This window comes from Alligator mississippiensis, chromosome 6 (genome assembly GCF_030867095.1).
Source record: "Alligator mississippiensis isolate rAllMis1 chromosome 6, rAllMis1, whole genome shotgun sequence".
NCBI classification, from domain to species: domain Eukaryota; kingdom Metazoa; phylum Chordata; order Crocodylia; family Alligatoridae; genus Alligator; species Alligator mississippiensis.
Genome location: NC_081829.1, coordinates 40,395,658 through 40,415,437, shown reverse-complemented (window position 1 = coordinate 40,415,437; position 19,780 = coordinate 40,395,658). Strand labels below are relative to the sequence as shown.

Sequence of the window (19,780 nt, the reverse complement as noted above, 5' to 3'; positions counted from 1 at the left end):
GCTCTGTGCAGTACTGGGCCAGCTCTGCCCGCTTGAAGGGAGCTGTGGGTGGTCAGGGCCAGGGCCTGGGCAGGCTGGGGCAGCTGTAGTAGCTGTTAACAGGGTACAGGGGGCTCCCATAGCCTGGCCCTTGCACCAGGCATGGCTTTGCCCTGCATGCACTGTACCCAGTATGCAGGGAGGCCAATCCTGGAGAGGGAAGTCCCCCGAACCCAGTATGCTGCCCCAACTAGGCAGCATACCCTTGCATGCAGGGCAGCTGCAGCCCATCCCTGCAGAGCTGCGTGGGCTGGGCCAGGCCCCACCACAGGTGCACCGGGGCACCCTCGTCTGCCCGCCCACCACAGCTCGAGCCTGAAGAGCCGTGGGGCATCCCACACTTCCCACCCAGCCCCCACCTTCCTAAGGCCCCAACTGGGCTGGCTTGCCCATGACACCTCCCCCCACACTGCCCAGGCCCTGCCCTGACTACCCAGCCCCAGCATTGCTGCCCCACCCGGGTGTCTGCCTGGTTGGGCCCAGGGCTCTGCCACCTGCTAGAAGCCTCCAGGGCAGCAACCCTGCACAGTGCCTGCCCTAGCCCTGTACCATTTGCAGCTCTCTCCAGGGACCACGGGGCTGGAGGGTGCAGCCTGGGAACAAGGGGCAGGGGCAGTAGGACACAGACAGCCTCCCTGCCTGTGTTCTCCTGGTTCCACCCCGGTGCCTGTAGCGCTGCTGGAACTTGTGGCTGCATGTAAGTGCCCAGAGCAGCAACTTAAAAAAACCCAAAAAACAATTTCCTTGAATGTCTCCCAGTGTGCCACGAAAAATGTCTCCACATGCCACTAATGGCACATGTGCAGGAGGTTGCCAACCCCTGCTCTAGGATGTAGCTCTTTGCCAAATATTTCATTTCTTTGATTTTTCAGCTGAGGCATGAAGCTGACTTGCAAAAGGATATTGTTACCAGAAACACATTTTCTCTTTTTCTGTCAATATATGAAGATATTGCTGCAAAACTTATTGAGCCTTTGAAATGATTTGCTCCCTGACTATGAGCCAATATATTAAATTTTAGCAAAAAAAGGGAAATTAAGAATGACAAGAAATTGAAAATGACATTCTAGAATAAAATTGTTTGGGCAAGCTTAGTATAGATGGTGTTTGTTCCCTATAAATTATTGGTACTATATAGTAAAAATATTATGTTCTGCATATTTTTGAGGTAGACCAGCTATTGTATCTCCTGCCCTCAGGCAAAAATCTAACTGAAATCAATGGTACTCCACTCAGCCAAGCAAATTTGCTGGTACAGAATATTCCAAGACTGGGCTAAAGAATCATTTTATATGTGTAATTTGATACCTGTCAGGGCACTGAATGGCACAAGTGATCTTAGAGCATGGTTCCACATGATCAGTCAGTATTAGGGTTGCCTACTGTGACTGAAGCTACTCCAGAAGATTTTTTTTTTCCAACATGACATGTCATTAATTGTACTGTTCAACATGTTCACAATAGCCATCTCCTGCATTGCTTTCAATAGTCACTGGGAGATCAATACCAATTCTGGTAGACTCCCAGCCAATTTGGGAGGGTTGGCAACCCTAGTCAGTATGTGGAGACAGCCTGGAAAGGTTAATAGAGCCTCAGGGTTACGCTATTCATTGTATGGCGTCTGCTGTAGTGGTAGCGATCCAGACATCATACATGTGTATGCCATACATTAGATACATCTTTGAAATGTTTGAGACTTAAAAAATCTTTAATGTAAAATGTTTGTGACTGATATAGTCACTAATTGGGATTTTTTGCACGTAAACAAGTTACCTTTTAAAATCAAAAGTTTAAATTAAGTAGTTAGGTAAATGATAACACCTACTAGAACAATAATGATGATAGCGATCCCATGCCACAGCAGCAGAAGAGCTAATACTGGCCAATGATGTCAAGAAACCCTGAAATCCATGAATTTGACAGCCATCAGTGCCATAAGGCCAGTACCTGCAATCAAATAACAAATGGTTTCAAAATATAATAAAGACATATTTTTAGCATGATTTTAGGAAAAAATATTACAACATATGTTTGTCTTGTGTATAACACTTCCATAAAACACTTTCAGTATAAGTAATGTTAATACAGTACCATTAAATAGCTGGTGTCTGATATGATACATTTTTTCTTTCTATTTTAGAATAGAAAATAGCTCTTCAGCGAGTTCACACAAACCATGGAAATATAGTCTAAAAAAGCAAGACTGGTGTCTATAAATACAGGAGAACCTCATGAAATAGTAAGATGTAAAATCTTTAGATAAACTATAATGGTAGTGGTTTAGGGTTACATTTTCATTTTTTAGTCTTAAAAAAACAAAGCCCATCCATTTTTGTGCTTGAAAAATGGTAGGTAGGTTTGAAATCATTTGGTTATTGCCATTTAAGTATGCTCATATGAACCATAACACCAAAGAATCCCCTTGGGGTATCATAGATAGGTCTACATTCATATTTAAGTTCTTCAGTACTAATGACTTGGTTTGCAAAGCTACATTGACTCCAGCTCTTACTCAAATAAGTTGGAGTTGCAAGTGGTCAGCAGTTCTGTACAAAATTAGAGACAGAAGGGCTAACTTAAGGTACCCTCATTTTAAAATGTGAGCCTAAGCTTGCAAATAAAACATTCAGAAAAGCCACTAAGTAACAGTAATTGCAAACCCCAAATTATTGGCTGTTATTTGTGTTAACAATTTGTGGGTACCAAAAAGGGATGCCAGTTTTTGAAAATATTCTTTAAAATGAAGTCTTCTTAACTACTGAATTACATTGTGAGTGTCCAGGAGCTTCAGTCATGAATCAGAAACCTGTTGTGTTTAATGCTATAGAACCCCAGAAGAAAAAGACAGTCCCTGCTTCACAAAGCTTACCATCCATTATCATCATGATTTCCATTACTTTTATACCAGTAGTAAATGAAGTAATATACATTAACACTAAACTGCAACTTTTGAAATAAATGAAAAAGTCCTCTTCTTGTTACATTCTCCTTGGGGTTCTTTTTTTTTTTTTTTGGCTTAATGCATGTAAGCTTCATCATTAGTATGAAAGGGAAATATGCATATATTTAAATCTGGATATATGGTGAAAGGCTGCCTGTAATTGAAATTGATTTAAATACAGGTTTATATGCTTTTTCGAACTGAGGCTTTATTGTGTCTGGTTTCTGACCTGTTAATTTGCAAAGTTCAGTTGTTTGTATCATGAGATGACCAAATTATAGTGTACTTATGTTGCCCTGAGGGGTCAGGCCAACGCTCAGGATCCCAATATTGCTCTGTTAGATAGGAGGGCGTGGTGTACAATTGCGCATGCACACATACAAATTAATTAAGCACACATACACTCACTAGGTGCATACACCCCTACTGGGCATACATATTCACACTACCAGTTCAGGCACATACCGGTTAGTCGCATCTTACGTGGGGGTTACGTTCTAAAGTCAGCGCGTAAGGCGAAAATCACATATAGTCAAATCGCGTATTACCGTGCCAGCGATTTGACTAGTGGTGACTGCCTCTGCCTCCAAAACCTCCCTTCACCACCATGGAGCTGTGCTTATAGCTGTGCAGCCGGTGGCAGTGGTGCAGTGCGGGGTGGTGGTGGGGATGGCTGCGTGCCACACGGCCACCACCATGCTGCTGCTCTGCCTGGCAGCCAGCCACACAGCTCTGGGCACGGTTCCATGGTGACTGCGGGAGGTTTTGGAGGCAGTGGCAGTCACTGCCATAATGGGCCTCCAGGTAAGCGGCAGCGCCGCGTGCAAACTCAAACCCCGCCCCCCCTCCCACCCCGTGTATAGTTGAATTCGCGCAAGTTAAATGCGCACATGATGCGACTGACCTGTACACATCCAAACCAGCCTAGGCACATGCATACCTATCACCAATTCATACAAAAAACTAGAACTCTTGGTTCCAAAATGATACCTTTTATTAGACCAACTGGAAAATGGCAAGAAAATTGTCCTTTTCTGTAAGCTTTCAGGATCAAAGTCCCTTTGTCAAACTCTGGGAAAAGTGTAGATGGTACAAGATGGTAAAAAGTCCCTATAGGTAGGAAAAAAACTTCATTTTTGCACAGAGGGAGCTGAAGATGGAAGTCTGTCCCTCTGGGTCCACGAGAGTGTCTTTGTAAGCTATGTTCAGTAGCTCTTTGATGTGTTGATCAGGTAGAATTCCTTCCCTAAAGGTGTCAGATGGGAAGCAGGGAGGTAAAAAAAACCTTCCTTGTTGTTCTGCAATGAAGTTTAAAATCCAAAATCGGCTAAAATTAGGCATTTTCCATGTTTCAGGGGTGTACTTGGTAGCTGTCGCCCTATTACCAATTTAAGAACATTATACACCCCAGAAGTTAGACACAGATCACTAATTCGTATATCATGCACACAATGCCACACACACACACACACACACACACACTCACCAGTTCATACACATACAACCCACCTGCACATACACACAGGTAAGCTCCTAACTTGGATGGTACAGTGTGTATGTGTGTGCTTGGGGTACCTGGGATACTTGGGGGAAGGTTAAGGTGAGAGAGAGAGAGTTAAAGTGTAGGCAGTGAAAGTTGCCAGAACCAGTAGACTACACGGGTCTGGGCTGAAGAACTGAGGCTCGGGGGTAACTTTAGGTTAATTGATCTTAATTGATTAAAAGACAATGTCCAAAGCCTGCAGAAGAGGGGAGTGATGCTGGCACAGAGGCTGGGACTGGGGCCAGAGCTATGGAGGAGCTGAAAAGGTAGGTGCTGGAGAGGAAAAATGGGACTAAGGGAAAGTGTGGGTGTTAAAGAGGGGCTCTGGGTGTGGGGAGCCAGAGGATGGCTCTGGGGCAGCTAGAGAAGTTGCAGGGAGCATCAGTGGGTGCTGGGAGCTGGAGAAAGGCTCCAGCTGCTGGAGAAAACTGCAGGACAGCCAAGAGGAGCTGGGAAGCTGGGGGCGGGGGGAGGGAGGGGGATGACTACCGAAGGTGCGGGTGAAGCCTGAAAGCAGAGAAATGGACAGCAGAAAATCACAGGAGAAGCAGCAGGGGAGACTGAAAGGTGGCAGGGGCAGCGGGAAAGCAGAGAAAGACAGCAGAAAGTCACAGGGAAAAGGCAGTAGGAGCATGGGAAGCAGGGGGACAGCAGAAAATTACAGGAAAAGTGGCAGGAGAGACTGAAAGGTGGCAGGGGCAATGGGAAAGCAGAGAAAGGGAGCAGAAAGTCAAAGGGAAAAGGCAGTAGGAATTAAGAGGAGATCGGGAAGCTAGTGGAGAGGGGTGGGGACTGGAGCTGAGAGAGAGAGAGAAAGAGGCTGGAATTTAAGATAAGGAAGGGACTGGGATTCATAAAACATGACCCAACTCGGGGTTGCAAATGACACTGGTTTTACTGAACAGAGGAGATGGTGACACAATGTCTTATTGTTTCCCTTGCACCCACACACACACACACATGCACACACAATGGCAGCAGGGGTTAGAGAGGCTTGGTGCAGGGGCTGAAGTCCACTGAAGTCCAGGAGGAGAGAGAGAGACAGAGACAGAAAGTCCAAATTGTAGGAGGAGGTGTGCAGGTAATGTCTACCTATCCAGTCTGGAAAGGGGTCCTTGTCCAGTAGGTGTTGTCCAGAGGGAGGTCGCCAGCAGGGCCTCTGGGTGGATAGGTGGTGTGGCATGGTGCTGGCCCAGATGGAGAGGGCGTCCCACTGGGTCTGTCTTCACTGCCCCTTTTTATAGGGGCAGACCTTGTGTGACCCTAGTGACAGGAGGCATGCCCAGGCAAGGGTCAGCCCCTGGTGTACAGAGCATGTGTGCTCCATGCAGGGATGTGCAGTTTTGGGTGTCTGTAATGGTGAGAGTTGCTGGTTCTGCAGGATCTTTTGTCTTTCAAATGCTGGGTATTTTTTCCTGGGTGAGGTCCATGGTTCCTGGATGAATCAATGTGAGGTGATGGCCCAGTCATTACAGGCCATTCAGTAGAGGCCTGCTGCCATTGTATTTGAATCATTCCCAATTGTTCTCATTCATCCGGGAACCAATTTACATAGGAGGGGTACGTGACTCATACAGTTGCAACACAGGGGATGCCCAGGCAGAGGACACAAGATGGAGGATTGACATATAGAATGAAAACTTGACATGAATTTGGTTCACTTGCAAACACAGGCCTAAACCATACAATATCCATATGAAACAATAAAAATCAATACGAAAATGATAATAATACAATATATAACAGTAAGAATCAATACAAACCTAATAATAATATAATATAAAACAGTGGATATCCAAAACCAAAAACTTGCTACCAAAATAAAAATGTTTAAAGCTTATCCTAAGTTTGAACTCGCTTATGTATAGAGAATAGAGAGGGAGAGAAAAAGTCAGAAGTGGTTGGGGAAGGGGAGGGAATGCATTTTAAAATAAATAAATAAAAGAAAAACTGGGGGTTTTGCTACACTTATCAAAGAATTTAGCTCTCTTATTTGAGTTGTTGGTTATAATTCATGGTTTTAAAAATATGTTCCCTGTGGCTAGGGACAGACATTCAAAAAGCCTGCGCCTAAATTGATTCAATCTTTGCAGGTTAGTTTAACCTGTAGAGATTTGAAACAGTTTGCAAGTGGGTAGACATTCCCTTTTCATTCCAGAAATACAGGCACATGCCGGCAGTAGCTCAGTCCAGAAGCCTGGGGGTGCTAGAGTAGCCCTCCCTTCCATTCCACTGGGAAGCTGAGGGAGCAGGAGTGGGGGAGCGTGGCCAGGCTCTGGCAAGCCTGAGTAAGACTGAGGAGGGGTTTAAATCCCCACTTTGGCCTACAGGGTTCAGAAGGTGGAGGAAGAGGGAGTATGGCCAGATGGGGGCATGGCCAGACCCCTGTGGTGGGGGAGCAGGACCAGGGGAGAGCTCTGCCCACCACAGTAGCTCCCTGACAGCTGTGAGAAATCCAGGTACACAGTGCTGCCCAGTCCCAGAGTGGGATTCTTCCCTCTGCTCCTGATGCCCTCTGCCACAGGGTGGGGAGGAAGACTCTGTTTGGTGCTGGAGGGGGACTCTTCCCTCTCCTTCTCCCCCGCCCACCTGTGGGGCTGGGAGGGGGCTCTGTGCAGTGCTGCCTGGCCCAGCCCAGTCCAGCCTGGACATGGGGAGTGGCTGTCACTGAGCTGCAGCCCCTGGGGGTGCCCTGCCTAGCCACGCTGTACATCTGCCTCAGCTGGGGCTGACTGGGGCCGTCTCGGGCCACGTGGGTGGGGCCACCCCCAGGGGCTGTGGCTCAGTGCCAGCCGCTCACCGTGCCCTGGCTTGGCCAGGCTGAGCAGCACTGCATAGAGCCCCCCTCCCTGTGTTGTGCTGGTGGGGGGCAGGGGAGAGGAGGGGGAAAAGTCCCCCTCTAGCACCAAGCAGAGCCCCTTCCTGCCCTGCAGGTGGAAGGGAGGAGCAGGGGGAAGAGTCCCCCTCTGGGGCTGGGCAACATTGCAAAGATCTGCCTTTCCCACCATGCTCTCCTCCAGCTCCAGTCCCCTGGTGACTGGGGGGGGGGGGAATTAACCCCTTCCCTGCCTCCTTAGTCTTAAAGAGGCCATGCCAGAATGGCTGCAGTCCCTGGTGGTGGGACAGGGAAGGGAGAGGGAAATAAGCCCCCTCCTGAGCACTGTGGCAGAGGGTGCTGCCATTCCCCATCCCCTTGCCGTTCCAGTGGTGAGATGTGGCCAGACACCATCCTGGCATGGTCCCATTAAGGTGAAGGGGGTAGGGAGGGGGTTAATTCTTCTCTCCGTCCCATCTGCCCTGGAGCCAGGGTCTGCCAGGCTAAATTGCCCCCACCACTGACCTGAAGACAGGCTGACCCTGGCTGTGGTGGGCGGGGGCGGGGAAGGAGGGGAGAATCAACATCCTCCCTGCCCCCTTTGTGTTAACATGGTCACGATGGCTGGTGTCTCACCATGTCCCCACCCCTTGGACTAGAGAGTGGTGGGGCGGGACCAGCCCTGCTCTCTGGAGTAGAGAGCAGAGCACAGTCCAGCCTAGAGAGCATGCTGGGATGCTAGAGGACTCTGGTTTAACTTAAACAGTTAAACAGGTCTGGGACAGAAGTTGCATAAACTGGATTGTCCCAAATCAGTTAAGTCTGATACTACATTCAACCAGGTTTATCTTAAACCAGTTTTGCCCATTTTGAAACTGGTTTATGTGCATTGAACTTATGTTCTGTTACATGTTTGAACCAGTTTCTGATCACTTAAATCAGTTTTTGTGTAACTTCTGTCCATAGACTATGTAAAGTTATTTAACAAACATCTTATGTGACTTTATTTTGGAACCTGGATCAATTGTTTGTTGCGTAATTGATCACCCATAAACACATAGCATTGTTTGTTTTTTTCTGACTGAATTACTGACGCTTGCAATAATGAGGAAAGCTGAGGAAATCACAACTTGTTTGAAACTCCATGTAAACAGATTTGCATAATTTGCTTTAATTTTCTCCAAAATTCCTTGTGAACATGAATGTCTACATATGAATGTTTATGGAAACATACGGTAACAAATAACATATATGGTAGAACATAATTTAATTAGCATAATTTATTAGGTTCAAAATTGCATTCATTTAGTCTTCTTGAGTATCTGCTAAAAAAATAGTCACATACCTAAGAAAGCTGGAAAAAGAAGCAATGAATGCATTGATGCAGATCCCGCAATCGGCCAATGCAACGCTGACTATCAGGAGGTTACCAGGAGTTTGGAGTTCTTTGATTTTTCGGAAAGACACAATTGTTAGGCCATTCAAACAGAACCCAAGCAAGGCTGAAAAAGACATAATTTTGGCTAGAATCAACTGGAATGGGAAATATACACAATTATTCCCACATTAAACAATATACAGATTGTCACTCATAAAATATCCTTATTGTGATATTGACATAAGCAATGAAAGGATTTTCAAGAAGTCCTAGATATAGACATGATGGCATTATGGTTTAGTTTTCTCATGAATCAGAACCACTTTGGTTTTGTTCATTCTTTTATAGTCCACTCTTCCTTTTTTGTAAGAAGAACTTTGCCAAGTTCCATTCAGGGATCCATGATCCAAGGCAACGAAGATGTCAAAGGTATAGTTTCAAAAGAAACAGCAATTGGTAGTCAGTAGGCATGTCTACATGACATGCTACTGTGCAGTGGTTACTGTGCATTTATTTAGTACTTGTATAATCCAAATACTAAATAAATGCACAGTAACCGGAGTCACTGTGCAGTAGCGCCGGCAAATGCCTTTTAAGTGATGCTACTGAGCAGTAGCTTAATAATACTGTGCAGTAACTTGTTAGCACTGTTAGCACTGTGACATGCTACTGTGCAGTATTAGTCAGCTACTGTGCAGTCAGTGCCTTGTTGTAGACATGCTCTTAGACTATCACGTTTTCAGGCTTCTCTTTAGTAGAGAAATAGGTAAAGTTTAGTATTATTTTTTTCCCTATAACTTGCCTTCTATCTACCTGCAGTGTCTTTCAGTTGCTTCTCAGTCAGTCTGTCTTTAGCTTTTCCTTAAGGTTAACTTAGCCATTGCCTGAATTGCATGAACTTACTCTTGTTACCATTCTTCTGAGTTGGTTGGTCTGCAACATTTCCCACATTACAAGCATTAGGAAGAACCCAGTCATTTGGGGGTTTGCAGTATTTAGGCAAAGTACTCAGGGAAGCATATAGTGAACACAGTCTCCGCACTCAGAGACAGGAGGTAAGGGTAGGTGAGGGAAGATGTTTCAAGACAAAAGAGTGTAATAGAAGGCCAAAGCACTTTTAATGTGCCTTTTCACATTAGCTTGAACTTATTTCTATGGTGATAACTCTGTTTCCTATTGGCACCATATGCCTGATGCATCAAAGCTATTTCAGATAAAACGTGCTAAGAAAAATAGAGTAATGCTAAAAAATTCTTATTCCCAATTACTTATTATACTAAATTTGCACTGATTGTCTTGTGCAGTTGCATATACTGAGCAGCTTTGCATAGTAAGCAGTCCTTCTCCTATAATGAATCATAGTTGAACCTGAGTAACAAACTACCCTAGAGTCTATGCCCTAGGACAAAATACGACATACATTTATCCAAAATCAGTATTTTTAAAGTTCCTTTTTACATGAATTGAGGGAAGAGCAATTAGGAGAAGACTTTCTCTCTCCTCCCTCCCTCAAATTCCCACACACTAGCTTACTTTCCACCTAGAGTAGTGCTATTGAATGACAATAATATCTAAATAACAGAAATAATTGCAGAACAGTTATAAAGTGACTGTGATTGCAATGTGAATGCCAGGTAGCCCCAATTGTATACCCTGGGTGTACCTACATGTGAAATTAATTTAGCGCAATAGCCTGGCACAGTTCGTGCCAGAGTCTACTGCTCTTGGGCACATTTCCATGTGTTAACAGGACTGTAGCACATTGAGCCAGGAGAGTCAGCTTGCCAGCCTGGGGCTGCTCTGCCCTAGCTTAATGTGCTGTGGAGGGCCTGGCTGGGGCACGAGGGTGCTACAGCGTGGGGTTAGTCAGCAGGCAGCCCTGGACTGTAGCACCCTCATGCCCCAGCTGGCCCTGGTCACCATCAACACATGTTGTGGTGGAGTGAATAACTCCACCATTGAATAGCACTTGTGTGGGTAGTACTATCTTATGGTGGAGTTAATTAGTTTACTCTGGCCTAATAGCACTGGTCGTGTAGATAGTGACACTCTACTGTGGAGCTAATTAATCAGTAAGCGCCTTGTGTAGATGTACACCCTGCTTGCAACTCTGTTAGTCTTCTTTCTTGTCCAAATAATGATGTGAATGAAGACAAACATAGGCCATCCTGCAAATTACATATGCAAACTGCACCAAAATCAGTAGTATAACTAAGGTGGGACAACTGAGACAGCAGCCCTTGGTGCCAACTTGTCAGGCAGGGGAAGGAGGGAGGGAGGGAGGGAGACAGAGGGCAGAAAGCTATACAATCATGTTGGTGGTCCTGGAAGCTGGAAGTCACCACCCCTCAATGTGTCACTGTTACCCTAGGAACTTTTTCTGCCCTGTTACACCTTTGCCAAAAAGAAAGTATTCATTCCACTTGTAAAAACATATGAAGTGCCATACTGGGTAAGACCAATGGTCTATCTAGCCAAATACCCTGTCTCCGACAGTGGGCAAGTGGCTGCTATAGGTGGAGACCATTAAATCCAATATCTCTAGAGTCATCTATCCCCTATTCAGTACCCTTGCTGGCATCTATCATCATAGGTTTAGAGATGCCAGAGGAAACATTTCCAACCATTTGGGTCTAGGGACTACCTGAAGAAGGGGCAGGCCCAGAGGGAACCCATCCTCATTGGCCCAGTGGACCAGCCAGACCATTGAAGAGAGAGCCAGAAGATGAACCAGTGTTTGCTGTCCCCCAGAGAGTGGAGGTTACAGCTCAGGCACAGAGTTGTACAACCTGCATGGTGATGCAGGACGTAGGTGGCTGAACCAATGAATCCCACAGAAGCTGGGATGAGCCTTAAGTAAAGAACTGACTGACCCAACAGAGAGAGAGCCAGCCAGATTAGTAAGGGGCTTGTCTGGTGATTCTGGGGACAGGCAGAACAGGATCCATACCTGGAGGCACTTGGTGAAGGCACAGCAGTGCCAGGATTAGATAAAGATTTGAGGGAAATTTAATTTAGCAACTGTGAATGAATTTCTAGAAGTGATCAAAAAATGAGAAGGAAATTAATTTAGGAACTGTGAATGAATTTACAGAAATGATCAAGAAGCAAGAAGGGAATTAATTTATGAATTATGAATACATTTATAGGAATGATTAGGAAGCATGAAGTAAATTCATTTATAAATTCTGAAGAGGTGAATGGGAAGCCAGTAAGTGAATTAACTTATGGACTTATGGAATTAATTTATCAGATTCCTCAAAAGAAGAGGAGTGAACTAATTTGGGGACTCCTCAATTGAGTGTGTCTAACATTATGTTTATGAATAACCAGTTGACTTAACAGCCAGATAGTGATTTTGTGAGAGTTGAGACAGGAGTTGGGGTTAATTGACGATGTAAGGAACATGGAAGAAGCCCAGATAGAGGCCCCAGACTGGATCCTTAATGTAGAACTGGCAGGAATCTTTCACCACAGACCTGAGAGGAAAGGGGCACGGTATATGGGATGTGGAGCCCTACAGAAGAACCAGTGGCCTAGCCAGATAGGCCTTCATCCAAGGGATCATCTAAAACCTTCTCAAGGAAACTAAAACATCAAGGCATGGTGGACAAGTGGGAGGGTGGGATGAAGGTCAGACATGTTCCAACGTAGTGGTGGCTTGAAGATCTACACATGCTCATAATGCTCAACACTTTATTGGCTTTTCTGATCACCACGGCACATTGAGATGATGCTGTTAGACAACTATCTACAGTGACTCCAAGGTCTCTTTTCTGAGTCATAAAAACTAGTTCAGAACCTAGCATTGTGTACATATAGTTGAGGTGCGTTACCTTGCACTTGTTGACAGTGAAGCTTATCTGCCATTTTTCTGTCCACTAACTTAGCTTGGTGAGATCTTTCCACAGCTCTTCTCCATTAACTTGAGACTTGACTACCCAGAATAATTTGTGAGTATGTGACTTTTTATTATTTAGAATTATTTACTTTTGATTGAAGGCATCTTATTTTTCTGTCCAGTTTAACAATAAAATATTGGACTACTCATTCAGTTAATTTTGCTAAATTACCAAGAACATTCATGTAAAATATTACATAAAAGGTTGAACAGAGACAACTTGGAGTGCATTTTCCCTAGTTAAAATTATCTGGACCTTGGATACATTACAAAAAAATCCTAGCAAATGTGTAGGCCTGTTTTAATGTAATTTAATGTAATTACAGTAGTAGTTTATTTGGCCTTCAGCCACCAAATGCTTGCCTCTGGGGACTGCATGTGCTTTCTGTGTGTATTTGTGTTTCTTTCAGCCATATTCCAAAGGGAAGTCTTAAATGAACTGGCTTCCTTCAAACAGCCAAAGCATTACTACTAAATTCTTTTGCAGCATCTAGTATGGTAAAGCAACTATTTAAAGTGGCATGTAAACTGAGAATAAAAACCCTCCAAACAGTTCAAATTCCATTTTAGGAGAATCTACAACATTAATGCATGTCTAAACAGTCTATGAAATACCAGTGGATTGATCCTTCAAATGGAGGAGAACTACAGATTTAAAATAGGGTAAAAGAGATAGACATAAATACATGTATCAAAGATGGACAAGCAGGTACTAATAACATATAATCTATTTAATTTTTATTAATCTGTTTTTATTTAATAAATAAAGTTTAACTTGGATCTCTAAAAACTTGAATAAACATCTTTGTGACTTCCAAAGTTGAACTAAAGAGTTTTTTATTAAATATTTTTCATTTTTACATTTCCCTGGTATCATGACTCTAGGACCTGGTCCCTGCAAAAGCAGAAAAGAACACAAACCTAGAGGTGATCAGAAAAGACTTCTTTATTAAGATAGCAGGAACTACTGTTTGCCAGAAGAAAAAGTATCTGTTTTGCAACATTTTCAAAATGATGAGAATCAGGTAAACAAATAGCACACAGACTCCCTACATTTAGAAACTGAAGGTGAACCTGAGCTGGGAAGGGGAAATGATTGAGTGCAAAAGAGAAGAACAGAAGGCTGAAGTGGGGAAGACTGGAAGCAGAGTGAGCAGTTAAGAGTATTGATTGTCCGGAGAGCAAATGTTGCAATAGTTGTTTTGGATTGGAAAATGTGCATTTCATGAAACAAAATGTATTTGCTAAATATTAATATGAAATCATGAATCGGTCTAGCCCTCTTCCCCAAAAGAAAATAAAAAGAACACAACAGTAAAAGAACAGAAAATATCAACAACAGAAAATTATCTTTGAATTTCTACTTAAGGCTAAATAACTGTTACCAACTCTTAGTAATGCAGTTACATAAACAGAGCAATTCATTTGCAGGCAATCTCCACCTCTACCCTTACCCTCTCATAATCACAAAAACTGTTGTTTCTATGGCTACACAATCAGTAAGTCTATATTGCTGCATTGCCAATGCTTCTCCTCACTCATATTTTCCAATATTTTAAAATCCATTTTTGCTTCACTTTCAGGAATTACAGGAATTCACCTGAACTTCCTTCTGCAACTTACCTTCAACCAGCAGGATTGTGCCAATGCCAAACACCTCTAATTCAGTGAAGCCTTCAGGGAGAGGGTACGAAGTGACCATATTTGCAGCAGTAAAGCTAACTAATTCAAATTCTGCTCCCTGCCCCTTCTCTGTTGACCTTGCCTTGAATTGCTATATCTTTTAGTATCCCCAGTCAGCAACCTTCTTAAAGGGCCAGTTCACATGCAGGCACATGCAAGTTATTATCTAAAAGCTTTGGATTTTTAGTGTGAATATTGAAATCTGTACAAGAATGCCATGAATGACTGGAATAAAAGCAACCTCCCCCTCCCTGCAAATCGTATTTCAGACACTACAGAAGGAAAACATTCATTGCATTTACAATAGGTCTTTGTAGAGACAAATGTAAGAAGGCTCTGAGGTTAATTCTGTAACACAGAAAAAGAATGAAAGGTCATAGAATGAGAGAAAAGCATCTAATATATAATTCAGTGTAAACTGAAAAATCTTATATTTTAAAGGAATTTCTGGTATATATATGTTTCCCTGTGTAATTGTACATAGAAAGGTATGGGGGTGTATTTTTTTACAGAAATTGCTCTAAATCATTTTCCCCAAACCATATTTTGCTTGTATTATTTAATTCCATACCATTACACTAAAATGGAAAAGTATGCCAGGAAAATCTCATTTCCTTCTACAACCTGGTGACCTATCACCTGGACAAGGGAGAAGAGATTGATGTCATATAACTTGACTTCAAAAAAGCCTTCGAACTGGTTTCCCATGATCACCTCTTGGAGAAGATGGCCAATTGTCGCCTTGGGTCCTCCATGATTCACTGGCTGGAAAATTGGCTCCGTGGACAGACCCAGAAGGTAATAATTGATGGAAGTCACTCATCGTGGTGTCCTGTGACCAGTGGGGTCCCCCAAGGCTCTGTTATTGGACCCATACTGTTCAACATTTTCATTAATGATGTGGACACTGGAGTCAGAAGTGGACTGGCCAAGTTTGCCGATGACACCAAACTTTGGGGAAAAGCATCCACACCAGAAGACAGGCGGGTGATCCAGGCTGACCTGGACAGGCTCAGCAAGTGGGCGGGTGAGAATCTGATGGTGTTCAACACCAATAAATGCAAGGTTCTCCACCTTGGGAAGAAAAACCCGCAGCATCCTTATAGGCTCGGCAGTGCTATGTTGGCTAGCACTATGGAAGAAAGAGACTTGGGGGTCATCATTGACCACAAGATGAACATGAGCCTGCAGTGCGATGCTGTGGCTAGTAAAGGGACCAAAACGCTGGCTTGCATACATAGATGCTTCTCAAGCAAATCCCGGGACATCATTCTCCCCTTGTACTCGGCCTTAGTGAGGCCACAGCTGGAGTACTGTGTCCAGTTTTGGGCTCCACAATTCAAAAAGGATGTGGAGAAGCTGGAGAGAGTCCAGAGAAGAGCCACGCGCATGATCAGAGGTCAGGGAAGCAGACCCTACGATGACAGGCTGAGAGCCCTGGGGCTCTTTAGCCTGGAAAAGCACAGGCTCAGGGATGATCTGATGGCCACCTACAAGTTTATCAGGGGTGACCACAAGTATCTGGGGGAACGTTTGTTCACCAGAGCGCCCCAAGGGATGACGACTAGGTTGAACGGTCATAAACTACTACAAGACCATTTCAGGCTGGACATAAGGAAGAATTTCTTTACTGTCCGAGCCCCCAAGGTCTGGAACAGCCTGCCACCAGAGGTGGTTCAAGCACCTACATTGAACACCTTCAAGAGCAAACTGGATGCTTATCTTGCTGGGATCCTATGACCCCAGCTGACTTCCTGCCCTTTGGGCAGGGGGGCTGGACTCAATGATCTTCCGAGGTCCCTTCCAGCCCTAATGTCTATGAAATCTATGAAAAATGTCTTACTGATTGAAGACAAGTACATGCTAAAAAGGCAACTATTTTTTATAAACTAGGTCCCAATCCTGCATCCACATGTGTGTGTGGTGTTTGTTTTCAGTCCTGTATTCTTGGTATGATGAAATGGGCTTTATAGAGAATAGGAAATGTACAAAGAGATTGCTCAACCCTCCCCCCTAGAATAAACAAATCCACAAACACTAATAAATGCAGTTGTTTGCAAGTTCTGTACCTTTAAAGGGACTGTGGTATTGTTTTAATTGCTTATCTGGAATTAACTGCTTAATACATTAGTTTGGAAGGTTGTGACGTAGAATAGAGATGATACAAAAATAGTATTTAAATGTTACAAAAATTAGGCTATTTCTGAGACATAGCTTCACAATTTTAATACTTCACAGAAACGTGAAGATCACTGTTAAAAAATCATTAGGTTTGCCCATTGCTCAGTTTTTCCTTTATGTTTAGACTAAGACATTGCTGTGAGCTGTTGAGTAATGTTGATTTTTAAAAAATGGCTAGCACATTAGAAATTTCTGTACTTATTTCTGCTTTTCCTTTTCTCTTAGGTCATTTGTTTCTATGTTATTTCCCTCTACCCTCTCCCATTTTCTGTCCTTGAGTAAAAACAGGTATTCTAGGAACCCTCTGTTTTAGTTGTTTATGTGGGACCCATTAAGACAATACTGGGGAATTCAGTCTTTATCCTCCTAATATCCTGGTGAAGTAGGGAAGCCCACTATACATTGTCATTACATAGATGGGAAACTCTGTGACTTATCCAAATTTATACAGGAAGACTATGGAAAGTGCAGGAAAATGACAACAGTTTTCCAAGACCTAAACTAAAACATAGGACTGTTCATCCTCTCCAGAATATAAATTAAGTTGGACTCTATAAAATGCAAACTTTATGAAGTACACGTTACCTTTCTGAAGTACATGTTACCTCCAAGTGATACCACTTTTGCCTTTTAACCAGTTCCTCTGTTTGTAATGCATAAGCACATTTAAAAAATCAGTAATCTGTAAGTCATGAACTTTGTTTCATAGGTTTTGAAGCTCGATTGTACATGATGTTCTCTTAAGAGAGCCCTTTGGAGAAAGTGTTTTGCTAATATTTGTACTGATATTTTCCACAGCATAGAGGATGGCCCTGCTTATACTCTTTCTCAATTTCAGGAGAACAGATTCCATGAATCCATGGCAATCACCAGCCAAGGCCTAGAGGTACAGAGCCCTGACTCCTGATAGCTTTAGAATTGGCAAAAACACCATTGTGTTTGCTCAGTGGGGTGTACAAAGAGAAATTGGTGGAATTTACAGGATCTTTAGCTGAAGTCTGACTCTGATGTATCTGGCTTATACCTAAGCTTCATACCATAAGAAATGTGGCATCTCTGGGCTAGCATGTATTGCCTTCATTCATGAAAATTAGTCACCTTGCCAGACAACCATTTTATTTTACTGGCCCTGGAGAGGAATTCTTATTAAGCAAATTCCTTGGATGGATGTTCCAGACCCGATAGTTATAAGGACAACAGCCCCTGCATTCCCCATAATGGTACAGATTTTGTTAGTGTTATTGAAGGCTGTATCCAGAGGTTGCAAATACCAGGTGGTCTGACCTACCAGGGTGCAGGATAGCACAGCAGGATGGACATATTGTTAGATCAGTTTATATGCTCATTGAACTACAGCTACTTGGTGTCCTGGTTTTGCACCTTGGGGAATATAATCTTGGGACTTTTACAAGGTTAAATTTGAAGAATGAAGCTTTGGATGAATGTGATTGTGGCTAGGCCAGGGCTGCCCCTAGATCATTTGTGGGCTGCATGCCATACTGGCTGTAAGCCCTGGGCCCCACAGGTCACAAGCTGCATACCACTGGGGGCTGCAGGGGCTCCCTGGGATCCTTGACATGCACAGTAGGGCTGTGTGAAGCTTTGGTAGCTGATCTGATTCGGAGGAGATACAGTGAGGGAGGGACTGGGGCTGGGACTGGGACAAGCTGCCCAGCTGGGGCAGGGGGGCATGGGACTTGGGGAGGGGGGCAGGGGGGTGCGGAATATGGGCGCTGCAGTGCTAGGAGCGGGGGCTTTGCCCTGCTGCCGCTTGTCCAGTTGGGATAAGGGAGGGACACGATGCAGGTGCGGCCTGCTCTGGGAGGAAGGGGGCAAACTGCAGCAGGACATAGTCCCTGCTCCCAGCACTATTGTGCCAGCATCCCACGCTCCCCTGCCCCAGCTGGGCAAGCAACAGCAGGGCATGGGCACTGCTCCCAGTGCTGCCGCGCCCGTTTTCCATGCCCCTCCACCCCCTTCCCCAAGTCCAGTGCTCCCCTACCCTGGCTAGGCAGCTTGTCCCAGGCCCAGCCCCAATCCTTCCCTTGCTGCGGGGGTGTTGTTCTACCCCCCCCCCCCCTTCCCCTTCCTTGCTTCACACAGGCCTAATGCGCAGCCCTCTGCTGCACAAGTCCCATACCACCACTGCCATGTAAGCCCCTGTGCTGACACCACTGCGCAGGTGACCCTTGCACTGCTGCTGCTTGTGGGCCAGCAGTTGAACAGCCTTAGGCTAGGTCATATGTAAGATTCCCTTTTTCAGAAAAGCTTGTAAGGTGAGTTTAGTGGGGAGCTGTTGAGCCAACTGATATTGGCAGGACCTCAAAAATGTGAACTGTGAGATTGCCGGGATAACTTTGTATGTAGGTGAATCAGTGATTGCATAAGGGGCCAAAATGTATAGGGCTAATGGCATCCATGTGTGGGATGTAGGGTCTGACACATAGTTCTATATCCTTAAGGCTTGGACTGGACAGAAAGAGATATCTGCCCAGTGGCAGAGGGGATAGGGGCATTACATACCAGTCCTTGCTCCATCAGTAGCCAACATATGGCACATATCAGGTTAATAAGGCAGTTCCTAGAAGCAAATGAGACCTGGGATTTCATGGGTGGCACTTATACCCATGGGAGAAGGGAAAGCATGACATCTTCACAGACTTAAGTCCCTGCTTGGTACCTTTTGCCTGCCCATGCAAGGGGACGATGGGATAATTCAGAAGTGAGCTGAGCCCCAGGTGAAAGGTCTACTCAAGTTATGGGTTATATAAAGGAATCCATCCCTAGACTTTATCCTGATTTTAGCTGCCAGGTATATGAGAGTGGGGGATGAAAATATAATACTCCTTTTCAGGATTTAAAAAAAATATAGTCTGTACTTTAATCCATCCCTGTATTTTTTACATATCTGCTCAAAAAAGTAGGGGCCATCCTGACTTCTGCCAGTCGAGGTAGCTGTTCCAAGCCTGTGTCTTAAACTGCAGCCTACTCTATGCTCGGGTAAGCAATCTTAGTTCTAGGTGGTAAAAATATCCTGTCATAGGATTTGTCCTGTGCATTTTTAGTTTTATCTATTCAAAGCCCCAATGTTTCTTGGTGTTTCCTGAGCAGACACTACCAGATGGATTACACCAGCTGGGATTTTTTTTTTCTGATGCATATCAGAGTCCACTAGAAGCTGAGTAGAAACCAGACTCACAGGAATTAAATTTCTAGACTGTTTTTTTCCCCCAGAGAATTGGCTACTTTGTTAACTCATTCAAATTTAATTACTGTTAGCAAGTGGTGGGTATTGGGAA

At 44.2% G+C, this 19,780-nt stretch overlaps 1 protein-coding gene across 2 annotated transcripts in view; it reads right to left on the bottom strand.

Moving 5' to 3' along the window:
• The window catches only part of RGR (retinal G protein coupled receptor), a 36,119-nt gene extending 21,732 nt beyond the window's left edge, over positions 1 to 14,387 (bottom strand). For both annotated transcript variants that reach the window (XM_006270171.4, XM_019497053.2), the window contains exons 1-3: positions 14,241 to 14,387; positions 8,684 to 8,840; positions 1,865 to 1,986 (exon numbers count right to left, since the gene is read on the bottom strand). In XM_006270171.4, coding sequence (XP_006270233.1) covers positions 1,865 to 1,986; positions 8,684 to 8,840; positions 14,241 to 14,319 — 358 coding nt within the window. In that variant the 5' untranslated portion in view covers positions 14,320 to 14,387. The remainder of the gene's footprint in view (positions 1 to 1,864; positions 1,987 to 8,683; positions 8,841 to 14,240) is intronic.
• Between the last annotated feature and the right edge of the window lie 5,393 nt (positions 14,388 to 19,780).